The sequence below is a fragment of the Dendropsophus ebraccatus genome, chromosome 3 (assembly GCF_027789765.1).
Source record: "Dendropsophus ebraccatus isolate aDenEbr1 chromosome 3, aDenEbr1.pat, whole genome shotgun sequence".
In the NCBI taxonomy this organism is placed as follows: domain Eukaryota; kingdom Metazoa; phylum Chordata; class Amphibia; order Anura; family Hylidae; genus Dendropsophus; species Dendropsophus ebraccatus.
This window is the reverse complement of record NC_091456.1, coordinates 115,146,604-115,167,830: the sequence shown is the minus strand read 5'-3', so window position 1 is coordinate 115,167,830 and position 21,227 is coordinate 115,146,604. Positions and strand designations below refer to the sequence as shown.

The 21,227-nt window shown below is 41.9% G+C and overlaps 1 protein-coding gene across 1 annotated transcript in view; it reads left to right on the top strand.

Annotated features, from left to right (window-relative positions):
- The first annotated feature begins 1,014 nt into the window (after positions 1-1,014).
- Positions 1,015-21,227, top strand: part of LOC138785988 (protein unc-13 homolog A) — a 215,782-nt gene continuing 195,569 nt past the window's right edge. Inside the window, exons 1-8 of the mRNA XM_069962556.1 lie at positions 1,015-1,104; positions 1,724-1,753; positions 9,629-9,728; positions 9,968-10,085; positions 13,490-13,613; positions 14,454-14,527; positions 15,176-15,230; positions 16,993-17,028. Coding sequence (XP_069818657.1) covers position 1,104; positions 1,724-1,753; positions 9,629-9,728; positions 9,968-10,085; positions 13,490-13,613; positions 14,454-14,527; positions 15,176-15,230; positions 16,993-17,028 — 538 coding nt within the window. The 5' untranslated portion in view covers positions 1,015-1,103. The remainder of the gene's footprint in view (positions 1,105-1,723; positions 1,754-9,628; positions 9,729-9,967; positions 10,086-13,489; positions 13,614-14,453; positions 14,528-15,175; positions 15,231-16,992; positions 17,029-21,227) is intronic.

The following is a 21,227-nucleotide window of genomic DNA, read 5'->3' as shown; positions in this document are numbered from 1 at the left end:
ACACAATAACAAGTGGACACACTCTGAGGTTAGCTGGGGGAAAGATTAGAAGCACAAAAAATATTACTTTAGTGAAAGAGTTGTAGATGCTTGGAACAAACTTCCAGCAGATGTGGTTGGTAAATCCACTTTAACAGAAATAATGCTTGGGATACACATATATCTATCCTATATAGATATATTAGCAGGAAAATACTAAAAGGGCACACTAGATGGACCCAGTAGCCTTTCTTTTAATCTCCTGTTTAGAAATTAAAAAGGGGGGTCACAATGTAATATGAAGGGGATGGCGTTCTAAGTTATTAGGGTGCACACATCTCTAGTGGAGGCACAGTGCATTTAATCTCATTAAGGGGGCACAGTATGATATCCTATTAAGGGTTTGTTCACACGTACAGACTCGCTGCGTATTTCTCGCTGTGAGTTTCTCGCACATAAATCCACAGTGATACTGATTGCTATCAAGCCAATGTATGTGTATTCTCGCTGCGTGTTTGGTGCGATTTTTAAATGCGAGTTTTCATTTTCACATGATTTTCACAGGCGAGTTCAACACCACAAAAAACGCAGCTACTTTCATGCGAGTTTGATGCGACTTCTGTGCGAGTTTTATGCAGCGAGTCTGTACGTGTGAACAGACCCTAAGGGTGCACAGTGCATTATCTCTCATTAAGCGGAAATGTGCATTAAAACTAGTTTGTTGGACACAGTGTATGTTAAAGGGGTTGGCCTCTTTATAGTAAAATAGGTCAGTACAAAGTATTAGTAAGTGTACTCAATGTAAATACTGACAGCAGCTCCCTGTGTACCTCATAAAGCCAAAATCAGACTCCCCTCCTCCAGGTTGGGCTGCCCTGCTCTGTTTAGTTTCTGTCCATAAAATGGCTGACATGGAGGAGCATGTGACCATGCCCCGCCCACTGTGTCCTCTATAGACATATACAGGCTCAGTGGTGGACACTGGGGGGCGGGGCATGGTCACATGCTCCTCCATGTCAACAATCTTATGGATAACACACCACAGAGCAGGGCAGCCCAGCCTGGAGGAGGGAAGCCTGATTTTAGCTCTGTAAGGTACACAGGGAGCTGCTGTCAGTATATACAGTGAGTACACTTACTAATACTGTACACTGAGCAATTTTACTATAAAGTGGCCAACCCCTTTAAGATAAATTGAGGGTGGTATAGTGTGTATGATTCGTTTCCATGTGTAGCACTATTACACTGAATATTTACACCTCTAGCTGTAAGAACTTGTGGGTTGTACACAGATGTGTAACTTGAAAAGGCTGGGCCCTCCATTATAATGCAAGCAAGTGCACACAGTGACAAAATAAAGAAAGCTTTCCGCTGCCTCCAAACTTATGGGAGGTCAAGGAGCTTTTTGTTCTGTTACATCTTTCGTTTGTATGTGCATTGTATTATATAGCTGAAGCTGCCTTTATTTACACCACCCCTGAACAGAACATTACAAGTGGTGGTGGGTGTCCACCCTAATGTCATGTGCCCCTTCACAGCCACTATGGTTCCGCCCCTGTTTGTTTAATATGGAAGTAATGACATTAAGAATGGGTGAATTTTAATAAACTACAGGACTATAGGGAGTTTCCTGGTGGCTGTCATGCAGGTGGAAGGACATATTAATGTGACACATTTATTTTATATTTTTCATATTACTACAATATAGATTATTATATCTGATTTTTCTTTCTTTTTTTTCTAGTGAAAAAGGCTAAATTTGATGGGCCACAAGGTAAGAAATACCATGTGTATTGGTACCTATTTTGTTCTCTCCAGACAATGGGGGAAAGTTATTAAACAAGAAAGTTGTATTTTTTTGGCGTAAAATGGTCAGATGTGTATTAATTTATTCGCAAATGGCCGTTTTGCGAATTAAATATTTGCATCAGGCCATTTTACGCCACCTTCGCCAGTGGGGCAGGGAGGGGGCGGAGCGGAGGTGCGGACTCACGGTTCGCTTCATTTATCATTTTTCGCAACGAAAAATGATAAGGAAACCTACGGCAGACTGAACTGGCGTAGGTTTCCTTGCGCACACACTGGTGCGCACAGGATTTATGTAGAGGCAATGTGCCTCTACATAAATCTCCGTAGTGTCGGAGCTGCGGGAACATTTTTACGCCCGCACAAAAAACACCAGACTTTATAAATGTCCCCCAATGTGTACACCAATCAGCCACAACATTAAAACCACTGACAGGATAAGTGTATAACATAGTTTTTTTACACATTTGCCTACAAATGAAATGTCAGTTCTTGAAGTTGCCATGTTGGAACTAGGTGTTGGTAGTGTTTGAATAAGAAGAGTTAGTAGAGACTGTGTTGGGATTCCATTTGACAATTAGGTCAATTAGTTTAAAAAAAAAAAAAAAGACTATACCCCAGGGCAGCATTTCCCAACCGGGGTGCCGCGGCACACAGGTGTGCCGGAAGAACCCGCCAGGGGTGCCGCGGGATCCCGGTGGGAAATGTGCGCTGTCACTTTAAGCATGCACAGATCACTTTGATGTTCCGCCCGCACAGTGAGCGGGCAGAACATTAAAGTGACCATAATGTAGGAGCAGGAAGTGTCAGCATCCTGCTCCTACATTCACCCCCATAGGCTGCCGGCACTTCATGCCAGCAGCCTATGGGAGGCCTCTCCAGCAGGCGTGATGATGTGACTTCATCACGCCTGCCGGACGTCCCGTCCCCGCGGCTTGCAAGATGGAGCCAGAAGAGGAGGAGGAGAGCTTCTGCCTGCAGCCACAGCGCGGATTAGGTGAGTAGGATGTTTGGTTTTTTTAGGGGCAGACCAGGGGGCATTATTAGTTCATGGGGGGCACCTCGGGGGCATTATTAGTATATGGGGGCATTATTAGCTCATGGGGGCACCTCTGGGGGCATTATTAGTTCATGGGGGCACCTCTGGGGACATTATTAGTTCATAGGGGCCACCTCTGGGGGCATTATTAGATCATGGGGGCACCTCTGGGGGCATTATTAGTATATGGGGGCACCTCTGGGGGCATTATTAGTTCATGGGGGGCACCTCTGGGGGCATTATTAGTTCATGGGGGGAACCTCTGGGGGCATTATTAGTTCATGGTGGAACCTCTTGGGGCATTATTAGTTCATAGGGGGCACCTCTGGGGGCATTATTAGTATATGGGGGCACCTCTGGGGGCATTATTAGTTCATGGGGGAACCTCTGGTAGCATTATTAGTTCATGGGGGCACCTCTGGGGGCATTATTAGTATATGGGGGCACCTCTGGGGGCATTATTAGTATATGGGGGCACCTCTGGGGGCATTATTAGCTCATAGAGGCACCTCTGGGGCATTAAGAGCTCATGGGGGCACCTCTGGGGGCATTATTAGCTCATGGGGGCACCTCTGGGGGCATTATTAGCTCATGGGGGCACCTCTGTGACGTCACCCGGCTCTGTAGCTGCGTCCGGCCTCCAGTCCCATCTTGATACTGCCTCCAGCATCGTCTCCTGGTGCCACAGCCCGCATCCTGGACAGCAAAATTGTAAGTGTGTGGGGAGGGATGAGGGTAAGGGTATGGTTCGGATGGGGAATTGTGTGTGCGTGTGGGAAGGGATGGGGCCAGGTGTGGTATTGTCTGTGTGTGTAGGGAGGGATGGGGTCAGGTGAGTTAGTGTGTGTGGGGATGGAGTTCAGTTAAGATAGTGTGGGGGGATTGGGGTCAGGTGGGGTAGTGTGTGTGGGGATGGGGGTCAGTTAAGATAATGTGGGGGGATGGGGTCAGGTGGGGTAGTGTATGGGGAGGGATGGGGGTCAGGTAGGGTAGTGTATGGGGAGGGATGAGGGTCAGGTAAGGTAGTGTATGGGGAGGGATGGGGGTCAGGTGGGGTAGTGTATGGAGAGGGGTGGGGGGTCAGGTGGGGTAGTGTATGGGGAGGGATTGGGGTCCGGTGGGGTAGTGTATGGAGAGGGATGGGGGTCAGGTGGAGTAGTGTATGGGGAGGGATGGGGGTCAGGTGGGGTAGTGTATGGGGAGGGATGGGGGTCAGGTGGGGTAGTATGTGTTTGTGGTTTTTAGTTTACTTCACACAATATTTTTTGGTTTATTAAGTACAGTTATATATTACAATTACATATTTTTGTTATTTAAACTATAAATAGTGCAAAATTATGGTGTTTTTCCCAAAGTGACACACCATCCTAGTTATACTCGGTTTTTTTGGCAAATGATAACACACCAAGCTCAAAAGGTTGCCCATCACTGGCCTAGGCCAAACTATACCACTCCAGGACAGAATATATCCTGGTGTGTAAAATAGCCTAGGCCAAACTATACCCCGGTGTGTAAAATAGCCTAGGCCAAACTATACTCGGCTAAGTGGGTGGGACGTCATTGACACATAGGTCCTACCCTCTCACCGACCATTGGAACAGGCAGGCCTAAAAATCTAGGCCCCACCCCCTATAGGTCGGCCCATACCAATGGCCGTTGAGGGGGCGGGCCTATGTGCCAATGATGTCACAGAGGGGTGGGGCCAACTGTGGCGCTGTGGGCAGGGCTACGTGGTGCTTTATGCCATGAAGCCCTGCCCACTGAGCACAATCTGCAGATGATTAAAGATCACAAGCACCATGACCAAGCACCATGACGTTGAACAAGCACCATGACATATGATATAAAATAAGGTGTGAAAACTGCTAAATTTACCCATTACACCTGTGTAGAGAAGTCATAATGCAAAAAGTTGGTGACAGTGTCTTTTTAAGCCAAACTATACCCCTCCTGGCCAGAATATACCCATCTAATGCCGTACCTGGGCCACAGTAAGCCCCAAGGGATAAACTCTATACTTGGGGGTGTAAAACAGCCTAGGCCAGACTATATCCCTGTGGCCCATAAATTTATCACTTTATAAGTTTTCATACTTTTTATATGTTTTCATACCCAGAGGTGTAAAATAGCCTAGATCAGACTATATCCCTCCAGGCCCTAATGTTATCACTTCAGTGATTTTCTCACACTGTCTAATTTGTTGAAAATTGCCCTGTCTCTTATCTCTGCAGGGCTTCCAGGTCACGTGATTAGTGTATGACACGTCATGTGCTGATCAGTTTAGGACACGTCATGTACTGATCGGTGTTTGACATGTCATGTGCTGATCGGTGTAGGATGCATCTTGTGCTGATCAGATGACCCATTAACATTCACCCGATAATTGAGCCATGTAAAGCCACCTTTATAAGTTAAAGCTTCAGGATGTTATTACTTCCTCATATTATGAACAGTCAAGATTTTCTGGTTGAAGTAATAAAAGTCTATAGGGTGAATATATCATCTGCACAATTTTTTGAGCAGGAGGTGGTTTTAATGGGCTGCGCAAAATTTTACAATTGTTGCGCAAAAATCATCATTACACACAAGTGCCTTAATAAATCTTGCAAAATTTATGCCTAAGGCTGGGTTCACACAGCATTTTTGCAGTCAGTTTTTTTCCGACGTTTTTTGCAAAAAAATTATGCTTTTTTGTGCATCCGTTTCGATACGTTTTTCTATTGATTTCCATAATAATAATATATATATATAAAAAAAAAAGGTTAAAAACTGATCAAAACACATGCTTTTTTAGCGTACAAAAAAACATGGTGACTATGCTTTTGTGTTTGCAAAAAAAAAACGAATGCGTTTTGATCTATTTTTTGAACTGTTTAATTATTATGGTAGTAATAATTGGCTAAAAAGCTACGGTAGGGGAGGATTTAGTGAAAAAACTGAAAATTCGCACATGATAAATGTAATGTAAAAAGTAGGTCAGTGGAAACTGATGTAAAATAGCACAAAACCCTTAATACATCTTGCACAGATTTTTATGAAGTGCACAAAATCTCAATTGCCAAAAATAAATTGTGCAAACGCAATGGTAAATGCCCCTGATGTGTTAACACTTTAAAAATTTACATAAGTCAGCACTTTGTTTGATCAGTGCTCCGCTCAAGAAGCCGACTGCCTTTCAGCGCTGCTCTGCTCCCTACCGCTCCACCTTGGGTGCTGGGGAAAAGCTGGATTCAATCCTAGGAAACTGGAAGAAGATCCATCTTTTCCCGACATCTTGGGAGGAGTTGCAGGGAGCAGAGCAGTGCTGAAAGGCAGTCGGCTTGATGAGCGGAGCACTGATCCAACAAAGCCTTTCGTGTAGATGAGCGATTGGCTAACCTCTAGTTACAATCACAATTGTGATTGTATACAAATGATCATAATAAGGAATGAATAATGTGTACATACAGTGAAAGAATTGCATAGATTAATAATGATTTTATGTTAAGTTCAAAAGGTACGATCAACCACATACAAATTTTCTTTAGTCATTTAATTGTTGACTGCATACTCAAAGAAAGATTATTGCTTAAATATGAACAATATAATAATTTTTTACACAATAATCTTTCCATGTAACATGACCCTAAGACATTTTTTTTTCTAAACTAAATAACCCCAAGCTTGATAACCTGTCTTGGTACTGTAACCAACCCATTCCCTTGGTCTCCCTCCTCTGCACCCACTCCAGTACAGCTGTGTGCTTCTCATATACCATGTGTGGTCTTCATAAATCAGTTATAATCTACTCCCCCCCCCCCTTTTAAATATCTATCGTAAGACCAGATACCACTGTGGACACATTTAGAGGTTTTGTGGTTTACTTTATGTCTCAATGGGTCAGAGCTTTACTGGCAGCAGGAGGAGGACATGTATAGCGAGCTGGTGGTTTTAATGATATGGCTGATCAATATATAAGTTATATGAGATGTTAAGAAACGTGCAGTTTTAAGAACCAGTTTACTTACAAGGAAAAGAGAACATTCTTAAACATTACATTTCCTGATGGCATGTTCCTACATGGAAAAATATTTTCCATAATCTGAATGGGGTTATTTCTGTATTATGAGTATAGCTTTTTCCTAACACTATTTAAATATTTGTTGACTTGCAACACTGTGCAAAAGTTTTAGGTAGGTGTGGGAAAAAATGTTGCACAGCAGGAATGCTTTTGAAAATAGTTTAAGGGTAGCGTCACACATACTGGATCCGCAGCGGATTTCACACTGCGAGTTTGCAGCGAAATCCGCTGGGGATCCTGTACTGTGAAGCTGAATGGGTCCCATACACGCGGATCCGCTGCGTGTATGGGGCCCGGCCCCTTTAACCCTCCCGCCGCCGGCCTCCGGCATACATTACCTGCTCGTCGCTGCAGCTGTGTGTGACGTTCCTAGCTCCCTTTGCTCCCCATCAGCCAATCAGGCAGCACTGATTGGCTGATGGGGAGCGAGGGGAGTCGGGAGGGTCACACACAGCCGCAGCGCCGAGCAGGTAATGTATGCTCGCGGCCGGGGCTGCAGGGGGGTTAAAGGGGCCGGGCCCCATACAGGCAGCGGATCCGCTGTGTGTATGGGACCCATTAAGCTTCACACTACTGATTTCACTGCAAACTCGCAGCGTGAGATCCGCTGCGGATCCAGTACGTGTGAACGTACCCTAACAGTGTTTAGTAGTTTAGTAGGGGTGCCCTCAGACACAGGTTGTTTGTGGCATTTTTCTGGCCTCCACAAAACCGCCAGAAAAAATGCTGGCGTCTGCTTTTTTGGTGTTTTTGTGTTTATGTGTGTATTGTTTTTTGTGTGTCTTTTACGTTTTTTCAGGTCTGCGTTCAGAACCGAACACAGACACTTATTGCAGATTGGCTGAGCAGACTTTCGAGGAGCCAGAGTCCACCACTTAACCCCCTTGCTTTCCGAGTGCAGTGCAAGATCAGTCTGACCCCCAGAGGGGTTAGGTGGAGGTGTTATGCATCCTCACTTAACCCCTTGACTGCCAGATTGTAAGCAGCTACCTGTATAGATGCTGCATACTGTAAGGAGCAGAACACCAATGAAATGATGAGTGTTCTGCTCCTGCTTTTTTTGTGTCTCTCCTTTTAGTTTTTTAGATATCAGTATCCTGAGGAATATGTTGGATTTCGTGGACTACGCAGACTTTTTGGTTTAATAAAATGTTCAACAAGGGGTATTTTTATTTGATTAGAAAATATTTTTCACTTGTGTATTGTCTATTTTTCTTTACTTTACAGGCTTAGCAGTGGAAGGCAAAAGATAGATGGCATCCATCACTAAGCCAGGGCTTGTATAAAATGGCTATCACTAACCTATAACTATAACTGGCATTATTAGGCTGGAGAGGGCCAAAATAAAAAAAAACCTTCCCATCCTGGTACTGCTGCTCTGACTACTGCTGTTTGGTTTTAGGCCTGGCAGGTTAAAGTAATGAAGTAATGACCCTCCATGCATTTTTTAAAAAATATATATATATTTATTTATTTAAAAAATAAAAGTATGTACGGGTTCCTTATTATTTCTATAACCATCCAGGTCAAAACCCAAACCGCAACAGCCTAGTAGTACCAGGTTGGGAAGAGCCACTTATTTTGGCTCTCTCCAGCCTCAGGTAATTACTGCTACCTGGCTGCTCCCAGTACCCCTGTTGTGGTGAATACTAGGGGAAGGGGGTAAATGTTAGCCATTTTACCAGCTAACACTATGCTCTCGCTTAATAATGGATGCCATCTATCAGATGGTTTCCACTAGTAAGCCTGTAAAGTAAAGAGAAAAAGACAATACTCAACTATAAAATATTGTTTATTCAAATAATAAAACCCACACCCCTTTTTAACCATATTTAAACTTAAAAAGCCGCTGGTCATTGCCTCAAAATCTGCCGCAATCCTCAGGATATCGATATCTGAAAAAGAAAATGGAGAGACACATTTTGACAGGTGTTCTGCTCCCTGTATACAGCACCCTTATAGTTCATTTTTATCAGTTAACAAAGAGCTACGGGAATGAAGAGTAATCCAAATGGAATCATTCTTCTTCTATGCACACTCAGGGATTTTGTGGGATTATAGTCAAATGTATGATCAACCAATTCTAACAAATAACGACCATTACTTTGTGTGTGTGGGTTGTAACACAATCATTAACTGAAACAGAAATTGGAAGCTGTAAGAAGCACCCAGACTCTGCTATAAAGGAAAGGTTGTGGAAGACAGCACAGAAACACGACACAAGGTTCTTATACTGTATCAGCAAGGTCTCTAGAAAGCCTACATCCACATAAGATCTATGGTTAGTTTCCTAAAATGTTTGGAACAACCTCTCTGCTGTATGCAAGTGTACATTGAAGAACTGATGCTTTGAAGGCAAAGGGCAGTCACACCAAAAAAACAATTTCTTTTAGATGTTTCTTCTCTTCATTCACTTTGTATGAACTAAAACCACTTTGACTTTCTAACTTTGTAGCAGTTTCTCCACACCTGCCTTAAACGTTTGGGCAGTGTATTCACCTATTATAATATTGAAGCATTCCACTTACCTAGGTCATAACATTGTTACCTATGGAAGTCCGACCCCTGGGGCCTCAATAGTTCTGGGAATAAAATGATTGAGTTCCATGTGGCTTTTCCCCACACAGTAGTGCTCCTGTTTACCATCTGTTAAAAGAATTGCCACACATCTTCATTCTTGTGATACTATTAGAACACTACTTAAATGTGTACATTAAAACTACTCTGTTTACATATCTTGACAGAAAAATTTAATGCCTATGTAACACTAAAAGTACAAAATGTGAAGAGCACAACTATTGCGGTAAGGGGAAACCTTCCCTGCTGGGAGCAAGACTTCATGTTGTGAGTATAAAGTTAATAATATTAAAAATAATAAAAACAGTAATAATGTTTATTTATATAGGGATAAAAAGTTTTACAGCCCTACAAATCTGAGGGTACATAGACATAATCAGACATTATACAATTAAGCACTAATTACCGAAACAAGAATGAGGGCCCTACTAGCAAAATCAGAAAACGTTCCATATAAAATCAAACTTGTATGTGTTATAACCTGAGGCTATATTTTCTGCTTTTAGTGAGATTAACAGGCTGGACCTTGGCCTAACAGTTGAAGTCTGGAACAAAGGACTGATTTGGGACACCATGGTGGGGACTGTATGGATCCCACTGAGAACTATCAGACAGTCTAATGAGGTATGTTTTTTCAATAAAAACACAAACACATTTACATTTGTAAGATATAAGCTTAACCTGAGTGCTGGCTTCTGTTTGCAGCCTTACACGTCATGACCCGGGTCCCCACTCTGAACTGGAGTGGAGGACAGCAGACAACAATGCTACAGATTAAGGCACGAATTAAGCTTCACATAGCTCCTCATAGATGAAAAAATAAAGTTATCAAGGTCAGAATAGGATACATTTAAAGTGTCACTGTCGTTATATACAGTATATATATATATATATATATATTTTTTTTTTTTTTTTTTTTTTTTTTTTTGCAGAAATCAATAGTACAGGCGATTTTAAGAATCTTTCTAATTGGGTTTATTAGCCGAAAAATGCATTTTTATCATGAAAAGCAGTTTAAGGCTGGGTTCACACACAGTATATTTTAGGCAGTATTTGGTCCTCATAGCAACCAAAACCAGGAGTGGATTAAAAACACAGAAAGGCTCTGTTCACACAATGTTGAAATTGAGTGGATGGCCGCCATTTAACGGTAAATAACTGCCATTATTTCAATACAACAGCCGTTGTTTTAAGATAACAGCAAATATTTGCCATTAAATGGCGGCCATCCACTTAATTACAACATTATGTGAACAGAGCCTTTTTTTGCATACAATCCACTCCTGGTTTTGGTTGCTATGAGGACCTGACATGAGGACCAAATACTGCCTGAAATATACTGTGTGTGAACCCAGCCTAAAGCTCCCCCCCCCCTGCCTTCATGATTTTCTATGGAGAGGGGAGGGGTGGAGGGAGATAAGGTACCAAAACAGCATAACAAAGAGTTAATTTACAGCTACATCACTGGGCTATCTCTTCTGAAGTCAGCACTGTCCTCTCTGACCTCTGAATACCAGCTTCACACAGCTCCCACTGTGTAATCCTTTGTTCTCTGCTGGCAAGTAATCTCCCTCCTCCCTCCTACCCCTCCCCTCTCCATAGGTTAGACAGGGCTCAACTGATGTAAAATAATCGAGATTTCCTGATAATCAGCAGTGAATGAGAGAGAGGAGGGAGGGGGGGCCTGGGGAAAGTCTTTTTGAATGCAGATAATGGCATATTTGCCTAATAAACCCAATTACACAGTTTCTTAAAATTGCCTGGACTATTGCTTTCTGCAAAAAAAAAAAAAAAACACACTCGACAGTGACACTCCTTAGAGGACCGGGCCAATTAAAATTTTTGCATTTTCGTTTTTTCCTCCTTGTGCTTAAAAGGCCATAGCACTTGCATTTTTCCACCTAGAGACCACATGAGCCCTTATTTTTTGCGCCACTAATTGTACTTTGCAATGACCGGCTGAATTTGTTCATAAAGTACACTGCAGAAGCAGGAAAAAATTGAATGTGTGGTGAAATTTTTTTATTTGGAGGGTTTTTGTTTTTACGCCATTCACCCTGGGGTAACATTGCCTTTTTTGATATATATTCCTCAAGTCGTTAAGATTACAACAATATGTAACATGTATAACTTTTATTTTATCTGATGGCTTGTAAAAATTTCAAACCATTGTTAACAAATATAAGTTCCTTAAAGAGAACCTATCACCTAAAATTCACTATCCCTATTATCAAAGGTAATCTCTCCCTAAGTCTATCTATGAAGATACAGACTGCCTTTGGAACGCAAGTGACGTCATCAAGATGGTGGCGGTGGCATTACTACACCGGAATAAAGGAGTAGGTAAAGTATAAGTTACAGACTGAAAATGCAGTCTGTATCTTTATGAAGTCTATTAATGAAGATACAGACTTCATTTGCAGTCTGTATTTTATACTTTACCTACTCCTTTGTTCCGGTGCAGTAATGCTGGCCGCAGCCATCTTGGTGACATCATGTGCGCTACAGCGGTGCGTTACAGCGGTGCGTTACAGCGTGACGTCATCAAGATGGCAGACTTCATAAAGATACAGACTGCATTTTCAGTCTGTAGCTTATACTTTACCTACTCCTCTTGTTCCGTGCTTTACCTACTCCTCTTGTTCCGTGCAGCAAGGCCGGGCGCCACCATCTTGATTACGTTACTTGCGTTCCACCACTGGAATGCTGACGCACTGCATGAAAAAAGTAAAAAGTAAATATTTAAAAACGCAGCATTAAAAATAATGCATTATATTTACAAATATTAATAAAATCATTATTTACATCTAATTAGGGGGGAAAAAAATTGATTTTCGTCCATGATTGGTTCTCTTTAAAATCGCTCTATTCCCATACTTATAGCGCTTTTATCTTTTGGTCTATGGGGCTGTTTGAGATGTAATTTTTTTGCGGCATGATGTGTACTTTCTATCGGTACCTTGATTGTGCATATGCGACTTTTTGATCGCTTTTTATTACAATTTTTTGGGATTTGATGGGACCAAAAATGCGCAATTTTGCACTTTGGGATTTTTTTGCGCTTACGACGTTTACCGTGCGAGATCAGGAATGTGATAAATTTATATTTTGGGGTGATTACGCATGCGGTGATACCAAACATGTTTATTTATTGATTTTTATTTATAACATGGGAAAAGGGGGTGATTCAAACTTTTATTAGGGGAGGAGGCTTTTTATTAATAATAACACTTTTTTTTTTTACACTTATACTAGAAGTCCCCCTGCGGTACTTCTAGTATAAGCACACTTATCTCTCATTGAGATCTATGCAGTATAGTTATACTGCATAGCTCAATGAGATCGGCATGCGATTGCTTTCGGCTGCTGCAGCCGAACACAACCGAGTACCGAGCCAGGATCAGCGCCACTACGGCGCAGACCCCGGCCGGGTAAGGACACGGGGATCGCCCCTCCGCGATTGCATCGCGGGGTGCGGGGCGATCCCCCCACTAGACACCAGGGAATAGGCTGCAGTAATAATCAGATGCAGCTGTCAACTTCGACAGCTGCATCTTATTACTGGATTAGCGGGCACAGCCATCAGACCGTAGACCATAGCCGCGGTCCAGGGCTACATGCAGCACCCGGGACCGCGTAGGTTCAGAACGGGGCCGGCGCGCGGCCCTGCTCTGAACACCCCTAGGTGGCCCAGGACGTACCTCTATGCCCAGGGTTGTCTAGGAGTTAAGCCTGTAGAAAGGGAGAAGGCAAAGAAGAGCAGAAAAACGCCCATTCGTTGGCTGATTGCATCATTTGCGCAGTGCTAAAATTTATCGCTATTGGCCGCACAACTCCCTCTGTAAACGAGATGTGTGGCCAATAGCAATATATTTAAATGTCCACACAAAAAATGCAGGGATCGTTTATGCGGCTCGGCCGCGTGATTGGTCATGCTTTGTATGGGCACTGCAAATAAGGCGGACAACCAAAGACTATTCAGTGAAAACATACCCAACGGTTTTCTTCTAACCTGTTATTGCTTGCAGGAAGGCCCTGGTGAATGGCTGACTCTGGACTCACAAGTTATAATGACAGATAATGAGATCTGTGGAACCAAAGACCCGACCTTCCACCGCATTTTGCTTGACACTCGATTTGAACTTCCATTAGGTAATGTGGAAGTCATGCTAGATATAACATTAGATGACATCCATAACTCTGATGATCTCCTCACAGTAACACGTCAAGAGGTGGGATATATAATAGGCAGAAAGTGAACAGTCAGTTCTTGAAGCTCATGTGTAAGGGTCCTTTCACACAGACATATTATCTGACAGATTTTCAAAGCCAAACAGGCTGTACACAGATCAGTACATTACAGGAATGGACCACATTATTACCACATGGGAACACAAGATGAAATTTCTGTTTAGGGACACAGAGGGCCTTATTACTATATGGTGGGATAGTAGCACATTATTGCTACATGAAGCACAGGAGCACAGTATATGGAAGCACAGGAGCATGGAAGCACATTGTTTCTATATGGGGGCACAGGAGCACATTATTTCCATATAGGATGGCATTAGTGTCATATGGGGACAGTAATTATTACCATAATCACTATACAGGGGGACAGGAGGACATTATTGCTATATTGGAGCACAAAGGGCATTACACTATTTATATATGGGCACAGATGGGCATTGTTAATTTGTACGAGGGCACAATAGGGCATTTTTATTCAGTCCTTGTACTGTGGGGGGATTATCAGAGAGGACATTACTATCGAAGGTTACATTAAGAGGGGCTGCAAACTCTGCTGAGACATGTCGCAGTAGGGAGAAGTCATTATGATGGCCTGGGACACATAGAAAATAAAAGGGAAAGTGAGTGAATAAATTCATTAGTAACTGCGTAAATAAATGCTGATTCTACATAGATTCTTCAAAGCATTTCTACAATTTAATTAACTCTAATGACACTAAAAAAATTATTATTTACTTATAGATATTCCTGAAGAGGAGGCTCGCTATTGGGCGAAAAAACTTGAACAGCTGAATGCCATGCGGGATCAGGATGATGTAAGTAATGCACCATAATAGATCTACAGGGATAGAGGGTTTAACCAACACACCACAGAAACCATAGATTTTTAATTGTATTATGTCTAATCAATCCTATTGATAATTTGGCATGTGAATGGCATGAATTTATGATACTATTAAAATGCCTCTGGTTATTAAGTGTACAAGTGCTGATCTCTTGAGCCTTAGTTGTAGGCAATGGGGAACTGACTTTTCACAGTGTTCTTTCATGGACATAAAAGTTTGAAAGTAGGGATGTGCATATGCATTTCTTCCATGTAGAACCAATCTTATTTATTCGAAATGAGCGCAACTGGAGTTATATCGTTCAGCATTTGAATAACGGTGAATGGTGTTGAATGCAGTCCTAGGGAGTCCTGGTAAACATGCCATAGCTATATCCATGTTCCCAGGACCACCTAGGGCTGCATCAAACTTTTTCATTCACCGGTAATAAAATAGCAAACAATTGGACTCTAGCATGCTCGAGTTTTACTCATCCCTAATAAATTATACCATGTAAAATGCATCATGAGTCATGAGTATCCATTACCACTGAACTACTGTATATACAGTAAAACATTGTAAAACATTGTCACCATATCTTCTGGTGAGTAGAATTAACAGTACATCTCTTACTTCCAGTATGTGTTTCGAGAAGAGGAAGAGAATCCACTGCCTGTCCATGGTTCTCAGTGCTGTATGTATATCTTTTTTTTACATTTTTGTATAGTCAAATGTACAGTAAAGTTTGGTTTTAATTCTGTTGATACTGTCAAGTCTTTCCCACCTAAAGAAGAAGTTACATCTTATAAAGTGATGGAATACTGCTAGTATTTGCCAGCAGTTTATGGTGGAGGTTGAACCTATAGGACCTACACTGATCCTGAGTATGAAGCAATTGCAGTGTTGGTGTAACTCTGTTGCCCCTTCACTGTATTTCTTTGTGCAGGGGTGCTCCAGCCACCCACCTGAGCAGGAGAACTACAAAGCAGCTGAACTGCAGTGTATGAAGTTCATTGCAGTTTAGTTCACAGCCAAAAAGCAGAGTACCCGTGTGGTGGAAGAACTCAGAAGGGACCACAGTGCTGAATCCCATTTTTTCTTAGGATCAGTGGGGCGGGCCAGAGGTTAGACCCCCATTTTGATCATAAAATGAGGGCATATCCTAGAAATATGCTATTACTTTGAATAGAATTTTCATTTATAGAAAACAAAACTATTAATGCCTTCATAATAAATTGCTCTCTATCTACTAGTAGCAACTTTAATGGTGGAGCAATTACATTTTTGAGCCATTCCTAAGGCTATGTTCACACATGGCGTTTCATAAGCATTAAATATAAGTACATCGATTTTGATGCTATTTTGCTGCAAACTGTGCCGTGACAGTATCATGGCAAAAGTAGTACTATTTTACCACATTTGAGCAGTTCACGACAAAAACACATAATTAACGCTAAAAAAGCAATGTGTGAACATAGCCTAAATGAGGGACCCTCCTTTCTTACTATTAATTACAAAATCCTTAAATTCCTTAGGCCTAGGAAATGGGAAAATTGCTTTTGTAAACCATACAACCCATACAATATTATAGTCCTATTATAGAGAGCGATATTGTATTCTTGGGGCATGCCATCACGAGGATGCCACAGCACCGAATTAGAGCTTTGTCCCCATTTAGGGAAACAGCAGGTTAAATGATTCCCTGATAATTAGAAGGTGCAAGCTGGCTGTGGGCAAATCGGCACTCTGGGGGCAGTAGCCCCACCCCCATTGTTTCAAATAGCCTTACAGGACGCAGGATTACACTACAAACTGCTCAGGAACAGTGCTGAGGATGAAAGTAAGATACTTAGCCTCATCCTCAGCACCCCTTGTGCATTAGGAAGATATCAGCAGGATAGATTCCTCTAACCGGCTGATAGTTTTCCTTCAAGGTTTTTCTTACACAGTGCCACTCCTGGATACCAGCTGTGTGGGGAGGTAGAGCAGATCCCTCTGTTTGAAAGTTTGGTGGGAACTGCAGAGGTTGGACCCCCCATAGTCATAAAGTGATGTCATATTCTACTGATCACTGCCAGAACTGTGAGATGAGAATAATCCTTTAACTGAGTTATTACTTTTGTAACTAAAGAGTTTTGTGGAATTGGTTCTTCTAAGTTTATTGTAAACACTCCTACTTAGCAACAGCTATTCCGAAATACTGTATATATGATGATTTACATTAGATCGGTTTATTGTATTAGCCCACAACATCCAGAAATATCTTTGAACAAAATGCTGAAAAAAGGCAATACTATCTGAATAATGCAAAACAAGATGGCACACAAGACATTGAATTCTCATACAGTGAGATACATTTTTTTTGAATATTGCTAGTTTCCAGTTGAATAAATGAAAAACTGATATTCTGAATTTGATGAGCACTGTTTATCTCATAGATTCATTATTTTATTCAGGTAACTGGAATTACTTTGGCTGGGGAGAGCAGCACAGTAAGTATAACAACAAACATTGTACCTTGCATGCTGTGCTATTCTTTCCTGTTAAAATAATGTACATCCCCATTTCAGCTGCTCAGCTTTATCTTCCATGGGGAATGGTTTGCACACCTACTAGAGCTTGCCAGACAATTTTTTTTTTTAACACAGTATTTCCACATTTCTTTTGTTTCAAATTTAACTGTGCTGTTGGCAGGACTGTTACAATAGATTTTCAGAACTGATGTAGTTTCAGTGTATATTCTTTGTTTAAGTCTTTTTTATATTTTCTATTGGATTTTTATACTCCTAATGGCTTCATGTCAAACGCCATAGATAAGTCTTTAAAATACTCATGTTCTAAAAAAGTGCAATTTCCAGAGGAATTATTTCTTGTCCATACAAAATGTAATGGATAGAACAGTTCCTTTGGTCAAACCTTAGCCTGGATTTACTTATTGCTGTATTTTAAATTAGTTGAACATGAAAAGGATCAAACATGAAGTAAGGTATCAGCTGTTAAAGAGGGTATACATCCTGTAAATTACTCAGTAAAATAAGAAAAAATGAGGTCAAATTTGGAATATGCTAATTTTTGTTGCTTAGCCAGTTGGTAATGTGTGTTTCTATAAAGGTTAATTTTTATCAGGGATATATATCTCATTATAGAAAGACAAAAACATTTTGGCACCTAGCATTTCTGTGCACAAAAGCCTTAAATGTCCTGCCCACTGTCACAGTTCATTTTTATTTATAACAAGAGGGGTTGGTTGCTGTGGTTTCTAGTAATGTGCTTGCTATAAAACCTATAGCCATAGTTTAGAACAGAATATATAAAATAAATCAAGTAACTCACCTGGTATATATGTGGGTAAAAAAATGCTAAACATTACCCACTCCACAAAAGAATGCGATCAATACAATGTGAGGTACACAAAAAAAATATGCATAGGACAAAACAAAGACGGTACCAGCGCTCAGAGACCATACAAAAACTTTGGTATAGTTTGTATGAAATAGTAGTAGCCACAAGATAGTAAACTTACTAGACTTGAGATAAAAGGTAGTGTTAAAGGGAATCTGTCAGCTCCTGGGCCCTACCTGAGGTGCTGACAATGTAATGTAGTATGGTGCCTTTTTGGTAATTTTCCGTGCGGCGGATTATGTACAATTTTATGTCTCCTACTGTACTGAAGAGTCAAAGAGAAGTTGTTCGTGCCACACTCTGGCAGACCTCTACACTCCTTCCTCCTATTCATCAATAATCAATGCTGCCTGGCCTACTGCTCGCTCAGCTGTCAGATTGCAGATCAGTCCTCTGTAGGCAGTTTATGTCTGAAAGAAACACTCAGGTATAATTGAATCTCTCAGCCCAAATGTGTAGGAGCTGTGGTCTAGGGGTAACTAACCTGTCTAGTGACCTGCCAGCAATTCATTTTCTGGTTTGAAACCCTTGATGGAAATTAAATAGAGGTCTTTTTTTTCTCATTATTGTATCATTTTTATCATGTTCACACAGTATTTTTACTCAGGATTTTGGTCAGTATTTTGCAAACAAAACCAGGAGTGGATTGAGAACACAGAAAGGCTAGGTCCTCACACTGGTGAAATTGAGCAGATGGCCGTCATTTAATGGCAAATATCGGACGTTGTTTTAAAATAACAGTAATTATTTGCCATTAAATGGCAGCCATCCACTCAATTTCAACAGTGTGTGCCTTTCTGTGTTTTCAATCCACTTCTGGTTTTGGTTGCAAAATACTGACCAAAATATTGAGCAATAATACTGTGTGTGAACATAGCCTTAAAGGGGTAGTGCGGCGGTAAACAATTATTCACAGAATAACACACATTACAAAGTTATACAACTCTGTAATGTATGTTATGTCTGTGAATAACCCCCTTCCCCATTTCCCACCACCCCCACCCGTGTACCCGGAAGTGTGGTGCGCTACACATACCTGTCACGTGCCGACTCGTCTCCGATATTCAGTCTGCGATGTCGTCTTCGGACGGCCCGGCCGAATCCCTCTGAGCATCCTGAGTGCTGGCCGGGGGTGGTGGAACACGGGGAAGGGGGCCATTCACAGACATAACATACATTACAAAGTTGTATAAATTTGTAATGTGTGTTATTCTGTGAATAATTGTTTACCGCCGCACTACTCCTTTAAAATGATACAATAATGATTAAAACATAAATAAATAAATAAATAAAGATCTTTATTTAGTTTCCATCAGGAGATTTGAACCAGAGAATGAACTGCTGGCACGTCTCTAGGCAGGTGAGCTACCTCTAGACCACAGCTTCAACTATATTAGACATAAACTACCTACAGAGGACTGATCTGCAATCAGAGACACCGGCTGGCAGCTGAGCGAGCAGGAGGCCAGGCAGCATTGATTATTCATAAAGAAGAGGGAGGGGAAGGAGTGGAGAGCTGTGCCAGAACAACTTTTCTTTGCTTCTTCAGTACAGTAGGAGATATAAAATTGTGCATAATCCGCTGCACGGAAAATTACCAAAAAGCACCATGCTCATTAGGGGACTGCCAGCTACAGCACACTGTAAGCACCTTAAAAAAGGGAGATTACCTTTAACTACACTATCCCCCCTCCTGGACACCTGTAGATAGCATTAAGGCAAGCCAGTACATATGCAGGTCCCAAAAAATAGTACATATAACACATTTATTCTCCAAACAATAGTGACGTATCATGGGTTGGACTGGAAGTTACCTAAACGTTTCACTGACGGAACGCTGACAACGCGCCTCCATTAGAATTAATCACCTACTCATAAATACATGCACACACATTCACGTTGGTTCACTATGAACTGCACGTTATGGCACACATATAATATATATACATATATATCATTATATGTAAATAAAATGTGAACATACACATTTAGGGTGCCTTTACACGTACCTGATCCGCAGTGGATTTCATACTGCGGGTTTGCAGCTAAATCCGCTGCGGATCCATGTAGTGTGTATGGGTTATATATCCGCAGCAAAATTTTCAATATGTAAGCCGGGCCCGTTAACACCCCTCCGCCCGCAGCCCCCACACGAAGCATGCATTACCTGCTCAGCGCCACAGCTGCAGTGAAGCTCCCGACTCCCCTTGCTCCCCATCAGCAGCACTGATTGGCTGATGAGGAGCTAGGGAAGGCGGGAGCCTCACACAGCCGCGGCGCCGAGCAGGTTATGTATGCTTCGGGCCGGGGCTGCAGGGGGTAAAGGGGCCAGCTTACATATCCGCAATGGAATGAAAATTTAGCTGCGGATATGTAACCCATAGACCTTTACACTACATGGATCAGCAGCGGATTTCGGTACGTGTGAAAGCACCCTTAAAATGTATACTACAATGAGTTATTTACTTTTAAAATACCTGTTCGAGGGCTTCTTTTTATCCATGGGGATTCAATGTATTTATCCAAAATATCCAATACATCTCTTTTCTACATCATTTCTATTATCCACATCTGGAATATTTTCTATTGGAATAATGCACAATAATTTTGCATTGCTATCATGGTATTCCAAAAAATGCCTAGAGATACTATAGGTTTTTATTACAGATGAGCGAAGTGAAACATTCACTTCGCAAATCCGTTAAACATGGCGGCCAAAGTGTAAAAGGAAAACTTGGTGGGAGCAAGGGGTTATTAATAATCCCTTGCGCCCATGGAATATTGAGAGCCCCAGTCCGTTGGCCCAGCCTCTCCCTCTGTATATAGAGCAGCACGCTGGTGCTTACGGGATTCACCTAGTGCAGAGGCCACTTAGGTGTAGAGGAGGTAGTAGCAGAGACAGAGAGCAGGGAGAAGAGGTAGGGAAATAGTGAGGATAAAATAGGTTAGTGCAGTCCATTGTCAGGGCTGTATTAACAGCTGCTGCTGCCCTTGCCACTAAACCTGAAGACGCCCCCTCTTCACGCACCTATTGGCAATACCAGACCTGACCAATACCACCATACCCCCAACCCCCCTGGAAAAGACACCAGATTTACTGGCAAGTCTGAACGGGAGGAGGGAAACTAAAAAAATAAAAACAAAAAAAAATAGTTTTTTCTGTCTCCCTGCTCCCTGGTGCTGCCCCCCTGCAAGGTGCTGCCCTAGGCACCGGACCACGGGTGCCTAGTGGTAAATACGGCCCTGTCCATTGTGAGTGAATTTGGGTAAATTGCCATAGCTATTCCTA